This window comes from Camelus ferus, chromosome 5, assembly GCF_009834535.1.
Source record: "Camelus ferus isolate YT-003-E chromosome 5, BCGSAC_Cfer_1.0, whole genome shotgun sequence".
Taxonomy (NCBI): domain Eukaryota; kingdom Metazoa; phylum Chordata; class Mammalia; order Artiodactyla; family Camelidae; genus Camelus; species Camelus ferus.
In genome coordinates, this window is record NC_045700.1 from 81,406,721 (window position 1) to 81,417,770 (window position 11,050).

At 58.1% G+C, this 11,050-nt stretch overlaps 2 protein-coding genes across 4 annotated transcripts; one reads left to right on the top strand and one right to left on the bottom strand.

Moving 5' to 3' along the window:
- Positions 1 to 63: 63 nt before the first annotated feature.
- CHPF (chondroitin polymerizing factor) lies at positions 64 to 4,992 on the bottom strand. 2 transcript variants are annotated; one of them, XM_006186877.2, is made up of 4 exons: positions 4,389 to 4,992; positions 2,779 to 3,352; positions 2,094 to 2,273; positions 64 to 1,752 (listed from the first exon to the last, which is right to left on the bottom strand). In XM_006186877.2, the coding sequence occupies exons 1-4, from the start codon at positions 4,700 to 4,702 to the stop codon at positions 493 to 495; spliced, it is 2,328 nt and encodes a 775-aa protein (XP_006186939.2). In that variant the 5' UTR covers positions 4,703 to 4,992; the 3' UTR covers positions 64 to 492. The 2 variants fall into 2 exon arrangements, with proteins under 2 accessions (XP_006186939.2, XP_032336225.1); XM_032480334.1 differs by lacking the exon at positions 2,094 to 2,273 and having other exon boundaries at positions 4,389 to 4,948.
- Positions 4,993 to 4,995: 3 nt separating this feature from the next.
- TMEM198 (transmembrane protein 198) lies at positions 4,996 to 11,042 on the top strand. Of its 2 annotated transcripts, none has more exons than XM_006186879.2 (5): positions 4,996 to 5,549; positions 5,870 to 6,074; positions 7,897 to 8,472; positions 9,504 to 9,706; positions 10,055 to 10,935. In XM_006186879.2, exons 2-5 carry the CDS (start codon positions 5,909 to 5,911, stop codon positions 10,190 to 10,192), a joined length of 1,083 nt encoding a protein of 360 aa, XP_006186941.1. In that variant the 5' UTR covers positions 4,996 to 5,549; positions 5,870 to 5,908; the 3' UTR covers positions 10,193 to 10,935. The 2 variants fall into 2 exon arrangements, with proteins under 2 accessions (XP_006186941.1, XP_014416517.1); XM_014561031.2 differs by having other exon boundaries at positions 4,997 to 5,549; positions 5,905 to 6,074; positions 10,055 to 11,042.
- The last annotated feature ends 8 nt before the right edge of the window (positions 11,043 to 11,050 follow it).

Below are 11,050 nucleotides of genomic sequence, written 5' to 3' on the forward strand. Positions count from 1 at the left end.
ACCCTCCATCCTCAAAGCCCTCCCTGCCCCCATGCCTACCTTTCAAAAATTCAGAACTACTAGTCCACACTCAGCCAGTTTATTAAAGGCAAGGAGCTTTATCAGGAGTGCAGAGAGAAGCTGAGAGACACCCTACCCTCCTCTCTCAGCTCCCCAGTTCTCCAACAACTCTTCTACAGCCCAGCACCCCGGGGTGACCCTAGGAAGCAAGGCTGGCGTCAGGCAGACTGCACTGCATAAATATTCGGAGGCCACAGCCTGAATCAGCAGCGTCAAGGGGGCAGGGAGACCTGGTTTGGGGCAGAAAAGGGTGGCTCCAAGGGCACCTCTTCCAGGGCTTGCCCTGAGCCCAAGGACCTCCCAAGCCAGAGAGAGGGGGCCTGTGGGCTGCCCTGGGGTCTGAGGCTGTGGCCAGCCCTGTCCCGCGAGGCTGGCAGGGAGAGGAGCGGGGCGGGGTGCCGCCTGGCCAGGGTTCCGGGGCACAGGGCGGGGTCAGGTGCTATTGCCCTGCTCCTGCTCAAAAAGCAGCATGGCCAGCTGGGTGCGGGAGCCGAGGCTCTCGAGCGCGCTCTGGCGGCAGCGGTGGTACATGTCCTCGCTGAGCCGCGCGCTGCACGTCTGGGCCCGATAGCGCTGCAGCAGCGCAGGCTCCACGGCCCTCAGCACGTGCAGGCTGGAGAAGCGCAAGAACAGCTCGTACACATCCAAGCTCTCCAGCAGCTCCTCCTCCTGCTCCGAGGCTGCCGCCAGCCGCGCCCGGGCCGCCACGTAGTCGGAGTTGTAGAAGCAGGCCTCACTGGCTGCCTGGCGATCGAAGCGGCCCGTGTCTCGGCCCAGCTCCGGGGGTCCCGGGCCCTGGGGTGGAGCCACGGTGGGGTGAAAGGCCTGGAAGTGCATGGGAAAGAAGGCCTGCCAGCCAGAGATGGCGTGCATGCGGCAGCGGTTCAGGAAGTCCGGAGTGAGCACCGTGTCTGGCCCGGCCAGCAGGAACAGCGTGTCCAATGGGTGCTTCTTGGAGAGCAGATCCATGAGGCGCAGTGGTGAGGGTGCGGCTGTCTGCACGCTGAGCCAGGGCACCCGGGCACCGGGAAAACGCCGCTCCAGCTCTGCCACATGGGTCTTGACAGGTGCAAAGACATCTGCATGGGCCGCCCGCTGGGCCTGTCGTGGCTCGTACAGTAGCAGCAGGGTCAGGGCTGCTGCAGCATCGCCCGGCTCCAGTGCAGCCGAGGCAAAGGCCTCCAGGAAGCCAGGGGCCAGGTCACGCTCGGCTGCAGCCAGTGGCAGTAACACAGTGAGACGTGAGGCCTCGGTGACGTAGGGCACAGGCAAGATCTCCACGCGACTCAGTGGCCGTAGTAGCTGCACCCTGCGAGTGAGGGGCCGGCGGCCTCCCTGGGGGGTCAGCGCCTCCAGCTGCAAGTCCAGCGTGTACTCCATACCCCGGGCAGGATCGAAGCGTCGGTAGCCATTAACCAGCTGCTGCTTCTGGAGCCGCAGGGCTGGGTGGTATCGGCGGTTAAGCTCCTCCAGAGCTGCCCCCAGAATGTCAGCCACATCAGCCCTGTCAGCCCCACGCAGTGGGCAGCGGGGCGAGCCATCAGCACAGGAGAAAGCGTGCTGCTCTGTGAAATAGTCCCAGCGCAGCACCTCAAAGCGAGAGGCTGGGCGGGATGGTGCTGGAATGCCCATGGGCCAGGCGGCTGCCCGCTCCCCATCAGCTGCCAGACGGCTGGTGTTCTGGATCTCCCACTGGATTGAAGAAACAGGCCATGAGTAAGGCCTAGATCACGGGGGCCAGCACACAGCTGGGGGACTGGGCAGGTATCAGAGGCCACTCAGGATGGGTTCCCCTACCCTTGCCAACCTCTGCCCACCCAAGACCCCCACCTGTCCTTTCCCCAGATGGAGGAAGCCTGAGAGTCAAATGGGGGTTTCTGGAAAGGCTTCTCAGAAAAGGAGAAACAGATAGGGACTGGGAAGCAGGTTTGTGCTGTGATTCTAGTGCTAATTTTTTATTACTCTGAGATGACTGAGACCTCTCAGCCGCCCCTTACCCCTGCCTCTGACCTGTCCTCCAGCCCAGATTATACCTGTAACTCCTGGATCTCCTGGTATGTGCGTTCCAGCTCAGCTCGGGCAAAAGCCTTGTGCAGCTGGTACATGTGCACAGGGTCACGTATGGGGTGAGCCGTCAGGGCACTGCGGAAACGAGGGTCCCCCTCCTGCACGGGCTCCCCAGGGCTCAGCTCCAGGTAGCTATAGTGTACCCCCTGGGGAGGAGAAAGGGGTGCATAATGGGAAACATGAGGTGATAGTTGCCCCACCACACCTAATAGTATGTGTATCATCTTCCCATTCTATGGCCTGTTGTGGGCTTGGGGTCAGAATTCTGTGGGTTTAGGTCTACCTTGACCAGTTGTAACCTTGGGCAAGCCTCTGCTAGCTCATCTGTGAAATGGGCATGCATCCTATCTCAGAGCCATCCGGGAGCTCAAGTAAGATAATAATCGTCAACATCGAACACCTACTATGTGCAAGTCTTCCTTATTTTTTTCTTAATCCTCATAACAACTTTGAGGAATAATTATTTCCATTGGTATGGATGGGGATACGGAGGCTCAGGGGATTCAGTAATTTACCCAAGGTCACAGGGACAGAAAATGACAGAACTGGCACGGAAAACCAGGCCTAGATCTCCAACCACCCCCTTTGCCTCTCAGGGGGAAGTGTACAAGCCCAGACAGGAGGCACCGGTGAATTGACTTATCTTCCTACCTCGTGGTCGGCAGTGCAGCCCACCCCAGTGGCATCCAGAATGCAGCGGCCCAGCCACTCATCCGGGCGTGCACTGACTATGTCGTTGCGGCAGCTTTCCAGATGGGGGCGCAGCTGCTGCAGCAGTGTGCGCGACAGCAGCACCCCAAAGCCACCGTGGCAGTAGCGGCCTGGAGCAGGCTCTCCACCGATGAAGTCTTGGGGTCGGCCCAGATAGAGGTGGGCAGCGGCTGCCAGGCTGAGGCGGCCAGCTAGGCGCGCCAGTCCGTGCGCCTCGGTGTAGGTGGCATCGGGCACCAGGAAGAACCAGTCAAAGTCGTCGCCGTGCTGCTCCAGCAGGTGGCGCAGTGCCAGGTGCAGGTGCCCGATGGGCCGCTCCTCGCCCAGTGTCACCACGGCCATGCCAGGTGGTACGCGGCGGCCCCGTGAGCCTGTCAGGAACACCACACGCTCTAGCCGGTGCCCCAGAGTGCGGTTCACGGCCACACCCAGCGTGGGCAATGTGGCCTGTGAGGTCAACACCGCCACAAGCAGCCTCTGCCTGATGCCCAGCTCCGTGCTGATGTAGCGGGTCCTGGGTGGGGGAGGGGTGAGAAGATAGGGTTATTAAAAAGACAACAAGGTAGGCAGAGGGCAGCGTACATAGGCTCTGGCAGGTCACACGCTTTCTGGGCTTGTTTCCTCTCTTATGGTAGGATAAGAATAAGTCTCTCCCGGGGTCATGAGGATTTAAGTGAAATATTGATTGGCCTTTTAGGAGATGGCACTATCCATGCAGATATGAGAGATACATTGTGGGTCTGATTCCCTGTTTCATTACTTAGTAGTTGGGTCCTTGAGCAAGTTATTTAACCTATCTGAGCCTTGGGTAGCCTCATCTGTAAAATGGGGCTGATTTTATCTCTTTAAAGCACTTAGCCAAATGCTTGGCACACAGGTAACTCCACACATCAGGTATATACTTATTTCTAAATATTACGCCATTACACGAATATATCACATAAATGATGTAAAGGAATAAATGGCATAGAGATGTAGTGAATGTGTTTGGGGGAAGGGCAAACTAGGGCTCGGGTTTCAGCAACTTACCTTCTGTAACACAGAAGGTAAGTTGCAGAAATGGAATTTGAACTCAGTGTTACTTAGGAGGAATTGTTTCAACTCATATGCAGAGGCATGAATGGGATGGGTACCTCACTCTTCCCCCACAAACCTCACCCCCTCAAATGCCCACACAGGAACAAGAGATACAAGTAAATCCTAGTTATCTCTTTTCTCTTTCCCTCTATGTACCCACTCTATATACCAGTCATTTTTCTAAACCCAGCACCCACCCAGAGGGCTAAGAGGATCTTTGGGGGACCATGGGTTCAAGCAGGTTTAGGAAAGAGGCGGGCAAGTTCTATCCAGGCCTGGATGGGGCCGAGAGAGGCCTCAGATGGGCTCCACACCTCCCGGGGAAGCAGGGCCATAGGAAATTATTGGGGCGCAAAGACTTCCTGGCAGGCCAGCCCCTTCCTTCCGGACCCTGACCCAGCCCCTAGCGGCCTCCACGGCCCGTCCGTTCCGGCCGGTTCCCAGGGGGTGGGGCTGGTGGGTCTAATCCCTACCTGACGGCCTTTTTGGCGGCCTGGCCAGGCTGTGCGGGATGGTAGGGCAAGACACGCGGCTCCCAGTTCTCCCCGGCTCCTACGCCAGCCCCGGGCCTCTCGCGCTCCGCTCCGGGCTGCACCGAGTTGGGCCGGCGCGCCGCGTTGGTGTTGCCGCGCGGCGGTAACTCAGAATCTCCGGGTTGCGGTGGCCCTGGGCCGCATGGCTCCTCCACCCAGGTGACGCTGAGTAGGCTCAGAGTGAAGCCCAGGGAGATGCCCACGGCCACGGGCCCTGCGGGCCGCAGCACCGACAACAGCAGTGATGCCCGCATGGCGCCCGGACCGCGGGCCCCCGGCCGTGGAGCAGCCCCAGAGCAGCCAGAGGAGGCTCCAAGGGGGGCGGGACCGGGGAGGGGGCGGATCCGGAGGGCTTAGGCCAAGCGGGAGGGCCCCCTCCCTCCCCGCCGAGTAGAGTCCCCGGCCCGAGCCGAATCCCCTGCGCCGCGTTCCGATCTCTCTCCAGACGCCGCTTGGTACCGCTCAGGGTCCCAGCGCTGGGCGCGGGAGCCTCCGCTGGGGCCGCCGCTGTCCGACGTGTCACTGGGAGGGCCCCGCCCCTGGGGTGGGGTCTCGGGCTCCAGCTACCGGAGAGGGAGGAGAAGTGGGAGGTTAAAGGGGAAGGACCCCCGGAAGTGCCCCCTCCTCAGTGCGGGAGAGGCAGACGCCGGGGGCGGAGTCACTTACCTCCCCACGGCGTGGTTGGTGCGTCCCCTGTGACGTCAGAAGTAGCCCGCCCCTGCCTGGATGGTGCGCCCTGAGTGACGTCAGGAGCTGAGGCCGGAGCTGTCCATCAGCACCAAGGGCCGCGGGCGGGCTCAGGGCATGGGGCCGCGGCTCTGGGGCAGCCCGAGCCCCTGCTCCTGCTTCTTTCCCTTCCCCAGGCCCAGCCCGAGTCCGAGTCCCCGGACGCCGCGGGACTGGAGTGCCAGCCGGTGTTGGAGGCGGAGCGGCGACGCCGCCGCGCCGGGACTGGTCCCTCCGGCCCAGCAGCCCCCTTCCCCTCACGGGGGACTTTTACCGGACCCCAGTCAGCTGGAACCTCTGGAGCCCCGCAACCCCAGCCCCGCCGGCCCCTGCACAGCCTCTTTCGCTCAGAAGCTCAGGTCGCCTCCAGCCCAGGTAGATCTTGGACAATCCCAGATTGAGCCTCCCACGGACCAGTCTCCTGGCTGCCTCCTTCTCACCGGCAGCACACTGCCCTCATCTTCCCCAGCCCAGTCCCCCTTTTAACTTCTTCATCCCGACTCCCTCTAGCCAAGCACTTTTGTTTCCCTTTGTCTTTTGTTCCTTACTTCAGGGATGCTTTCAGAGCTGTATGATGTGGGCACCAACCACTCCTTTGTCCACTGTGTCCTTGCTTAGTTCTCCCACTCTCATTCTCACCCCCATCCCGGTAGGGACCCAGGCCTCCTCCTTGACCCCTACTTCTTCTCTGTTAGGCTGACCTGGGAGGGTGACTCCCTTCTGTTCCCAGCAATATGCCAGGCACTGTGGCGACGCTGCGGTTCCAGCTGCTGCCCCCTGAGCCAGATGATGCCTTCTGGGGTGCACCCTGTGAACAGCCCCTGGAGCGCAGGTACCAGGCACTGCCGGCCCTCGTCTGCATCATGTGCTGTCTGTTTGGAGTCGTCTACTGCTTCTTCGGTGAGACCTTACCTCATCCCTCAATTGGATTCTCCACTGTCTCCCCAAGTTATTTTTCTGAGGCACCCTAAATCTTCTTTAGAACTTTACTACCACCATGATAGCTACTTTTCTTTTCTCTCCCCTTTTTTCCATCGCACACTTTTGTAGATAATTTAGACTCCAGACCCTAGAGAACACGGGGTTTTGAATTAGATATTCTTGAATTTGAACCTGGCTCTGCACCTTATTAATTGTGATTCCTTGGCACAAGGCTGCTTTGCCTAAAAGAAGGCACAACTTTTTCTAATTTGCACAAAGGTGCCAGATGGTCTAGTGGAGTAAGTGCCCAGTGACTCTACAGAAAAGGTACAGAACTTCAGATAGGGGAGTGAGCATTATGGGCTAGGTATCCAAGGAAAGCCTCCAGGCAGAGCATTATAAGTGGTTGGATAAAGTCCAAAGGAAGCTTAGAGGTCTGGGTTCCAGTTTGGGAAGGGGTGGGGTGTGACTTGTGCTCTGGGACCTCTACATCTCCCCCTAGAATGGCTGGGTAGTAGGCAGGGGTGTGAGCCAGATGGTCCCTCCCCTGCTTCCACCCCCGAACTCTGGGCTGAACAATTGTAGAGTGGGCAGGAAGAGGAGCTCCTCTAAGGGTTCAGGACACATGCTGGGTCTCCAAGGAGTCTGTGTCACCTCACCCCCTCCACTATTCTTACCCCTCCCTCTACAGTTGCTCAGTGCAGCCTGACCTTCACTCTCCTGGGCTTCCCTGCCACCCTACCCCTCTTGGAGGCTCTGACTCCCAGGCTCTTGGACTCTCTGAGTCCTTGTGCATGCCCTGCTCCTCTTTCTGACCCCAGAACCTCCAGGACTCAAATGCTTCTCCTCATTCCCATAACTGACTCTCCTCTTTATGACCTTCCTCTTTGGCTCTCCCTGACCACTTGATCTTCATTTCTGACTTCCATCTTCCCAGCTTTTCAGAATCTACAAGTCCCTCACACTTCCAGGTACCCTTAATGGGCTTAATGGGCCTAATGGCCCTATCATTTCCATTTTTCTGAAACTCCATAACCACTATTTTCCCCTATAATCCTCTTTGACTCCCTACAACCCCTTGTAAACCCCAGTGACCCCCAACCACCCTAGCTATCTCATTACCTTCTATCCCTGTGACTCTCTCTATTACTTCTAACATAGAGAGATCCCTATGACCCCATTGCCTGATTGCTCCTACCATGATCTCAATGATTCCATTTCTCTGGCTTCAGTATTACTCTCCCTGAGAAACCCTTTAATACTATCAATGAGCCTACAGATGTCAATCTCTCCTGACCTGCAAAGACCTCAACCTATGGACACCTACCCCAATAACTCTGCTTCTCTTTGTAATAACATCATATCTCTGAAGCCCTGAGACCCCTCAGCGGCCTCATCTTTCTGATCTGTGTGACCTCACCTCTTAAGTTTTTCTGACTTCAGAACACCTCATTTCCCTGAACAATCCCTCCTTAAAGATCCCAGTGACCCTATCACTGATTCATTCTTGACTCCAATGATCTATCTCTGACTCCTCTGACCCCTAAAGACCCAACGCTCATCTCAATGACTGTCTCTCTCTTTTCCCAATGACTCCCAATTACCTATCTCTCTGACCTCCCTTGACCTCAGTGGTCCCTTCACTACTAATCTCAGGACCCCAGTGACCCCCCCCAGTTCTCTGATATTAGTGTCCTGCCTCTGGTTTCCCTTGTGATTCCATGTCCCTGACCCCTCTGACCTCCTGCCTTCAGCCCAGTAACCTTGCTTTGGCCTCTCACTAGCCCCTGTTCCCCTCCAGGTTACCGCTGCTTCAAGGCAGTACTCTTCCTCACTGGGTTGCTGTTTGGCTCAGTGGTAATCTTCCTGCTGTGCTACCGAGAGCGGGTGCTGGAGACTCAGCTGAGTGCTGGGGCAAGTGCGGGCATCGCACTGGGCATCGGGCTGCTCTGTGGGCTAGTGGCCATGCTGGTGCGCAGCGTGGGCCTCTTCCTGGTAGGGCTGCTGCTCGGCCTGCTGCTCGCCGCTGCCGCCCTGCTGGGCTCTGCTCCCTACTACCAGCCTGGCTCTGTTTGGGGCCCCCTGGGGCTGCTGCTGGGAGGCGGCCTTCTCTGTGCCCTGCTCACACTGCGCTGGCCTCGCCCACTCACCACCCTGGCCACTGCTGTGACTGGTGCTGCGCTCATCGCTACCGCTGCTGACTACTTTGCCGAGTTGCTGCTGCTGGGGCGCTATGCGGTGGAGCGTCTACGGGCTGCCCCTATTCCCCCACTCTGCTGGCGGAGCTGGGCCCTGCTGGCACTCTGGCCCCTGCTCAGCCTGATGGGCGTTCTGGTGCAGTGGCGGGTGACAGCCGAGAGGGACTCCCACACAGAAGGTGAGAGGGCCCTGGCCAGGGTGGGCATAAGAGAACTGGGAGGCCAGGGCTGGGTGGAGGCGCTGAGCGATTGGGGAGTGGGGAAATGAGCTGTACACACTAGCAGCAGAAGGCCTTAGTCAGGTTAGAGAGCTGACTGTCTCTCTGGGGAGACACCCTCCGTGCCACCGTTCATTCCACAACAATGGATAGAGCACTGGTTCTGTACCAAGCCCATTTCCAGGCACTAGGGATGCAGCAGAGACAAAACAGAAAAGGCCCCTGCCCTGATGGGGTTACATTTGGGGTTGGGGGAGAGAGAAAATAGACATGCAAACAAACAAGATAGTTTCAGTTCTGTGGAGTGATATGCAGGGTAATGTGAAATATAGACAGAGTGGCCAAGGAAGGTTACTTGGAAGAGGTGACATTTAAGCAGAGACCTGAAAGATAAGCCAGGCAAAGAGCTAGAGAAGAGGGAATAGCCAAGGGTGAAGGCCTGTGAAGGAATGAGACTGGCCTGTTGAGGAAGTGGGGCTGGAGTGCTGGGTGAGGGATGCTGATTGCATGGGGACCCTGGGCCATTGATGCAGACTCTGGGCTTTATTAGAAGGGTGATGAGCTGCCATTGGAGATATAAAACAGGGAGAATATAATGTAATTTAGCATTTGGGATGCTCATTCTGGTTACTAAGTATAGAAAGCAACGGAAAAGGGAAGCATAGAAGGAGAACAAGTGAGGAAGCAGCTTAGTTATCTAGTTGAGAGATGACGGCTAGTCTAGGTGAGTCACCTATGGCTCTGGATTGGGAGAAGGGTAATAGCTGCGGAATGGGTACCTAGAGTCTAGAAATTTTCCATAAAGACCTTTGGAAGAAAGGAACTGCAGGAAGTCCCATCTGGGAGGTGGGAGACCAGGAAAGTAAGGAGGGGGCAGTTATGGACAAGGAGAATCTGGAGGCCTGGAGTCCTTGGGTAGGAAAGAGCAGGCATGCTTTGGGGAGACGAGGCATGTGGGCCTCTGAGACCTTTCTTTGCCCAACCCTTCACAGTGGTTATCAGCCGGCAGCGCCGACGCGTACAGCTGATGCGGATTCGGCAGCAGGAAGATCGCAAGGAGAAGCGGCGTAAGAAGAGACCCCCGAGGGCTCCTCCCAGAGGCCCCCGGGCTCCTCCAAGGCCTGGGCCCGCCGACCCTGCTTATCGGCGCAGGCCAGTGCCCATCAAACGCTTCAATGGAGACATCCTCTCCCCGGTGAGCATCCCGAGTGCCTCCAGCCCGGGTGGAGAAGGGAGGGTTGTAGACTGTCCAGGCAGGACTGGGCTTTTCCTAGGGGCTAAAAGGCCTAGCACATGTCCACCCACCCATCATAACCCCTCCCGTGGGAAACTGCTGGATGGGGGAGAGGTGTCCTGAGCGTGAATTTTAATGAGGTGTGGTATGGGGGTAGGGTCTCAGGGCTGTGGACTCTGGGTGTAATGGGGTCCTAGGCCAAAAGCAGACCAGGATGTGATGGTGCAGGGAGGGGATGTCTGCCTGGGGTGGCTTTCAGGGCAGGGGGTCCATAATGGCACTCTCACACCCATGTTTACTCTCCCACAGAGCTACATCCAGAGCTTCCGGGACCGGCAGACAGGGAGCTCACTGAGCTCCTTCATGGCCTCGCCCACAGATGCGGACTATGAGTACGGGTCCCGGGGGCCGCTGACAGCCTGCTCGGGGCCCCCAGTGCGGGTATAGCAGTCAAGCTGCTCCTGCCTGCCTGGACTCATCGGTCACCAGCTCTGCCAGCCTGGGGAGGCCTGCTGGGCCACAACTCAGCCCACCTGGCCCGTGGCCTTGGGCTGTCCCTTTCCCTATCCAGGAGAGGGATGGCCTGGCTGCCAGAAGGGAGGACCTCTCTCAGTCTTAGCCTGGCCTAAGGGGAGAGCCCCCTCCCAAGCTCCCGAGGGGCTCCTGAGGGACGCGAGTGTGAGCCCCATTGGGGTGTGCTCAGGGTTGTGAGTGTGTCACTTGTGTGTGCGTGTGTTTGGAGGGATGGCCTTGGAGGGGACACTGGGACCCTTGCCTTAGATTTCTGATTGGTAGGGCTTCTCCGAGGGTGGCCCCACCTCTTCTCCCACTGCTGGAGTCCCATGGGTCACTCTCCTGCATGTTAAAGTGGAGGAGATCTGCCTTCCTCCCACATTGCCTCCACCTCTCAGCCAGGCTCATCTAAGGCTTCTTGTCCTTGACCATGGGGCAAACTGCAGCAGCCCTCACCTTGGTCCCCTATTCTCTGCAAGCCACCAGCCTGAGGGCAGTGGCCGGGGAGGGGGGTGGGGGGGTACTGCTCTGGGCTGGGCTAAGGAAGGGGGTTAGGGGGAGGGGGCTTAAATGCACGGTGCATGTCTGGTGTCTGTCATGCCACTCTGGACACCTCATGCTTCTGTCTCCCCCCATCCCACTCTGTTTTACATCTTTTATAAATGTGCCAAACTGTGCAGCTTCTGCCAGGAGTGGTGGTCTTCGGTGGCTGTCACTTCCATGGGCCAAGTTGGAAACACTGTGGCCCTTGGTTCCCTGTGTCACTCACTACACGGGGGCTCCAGGCAAGTT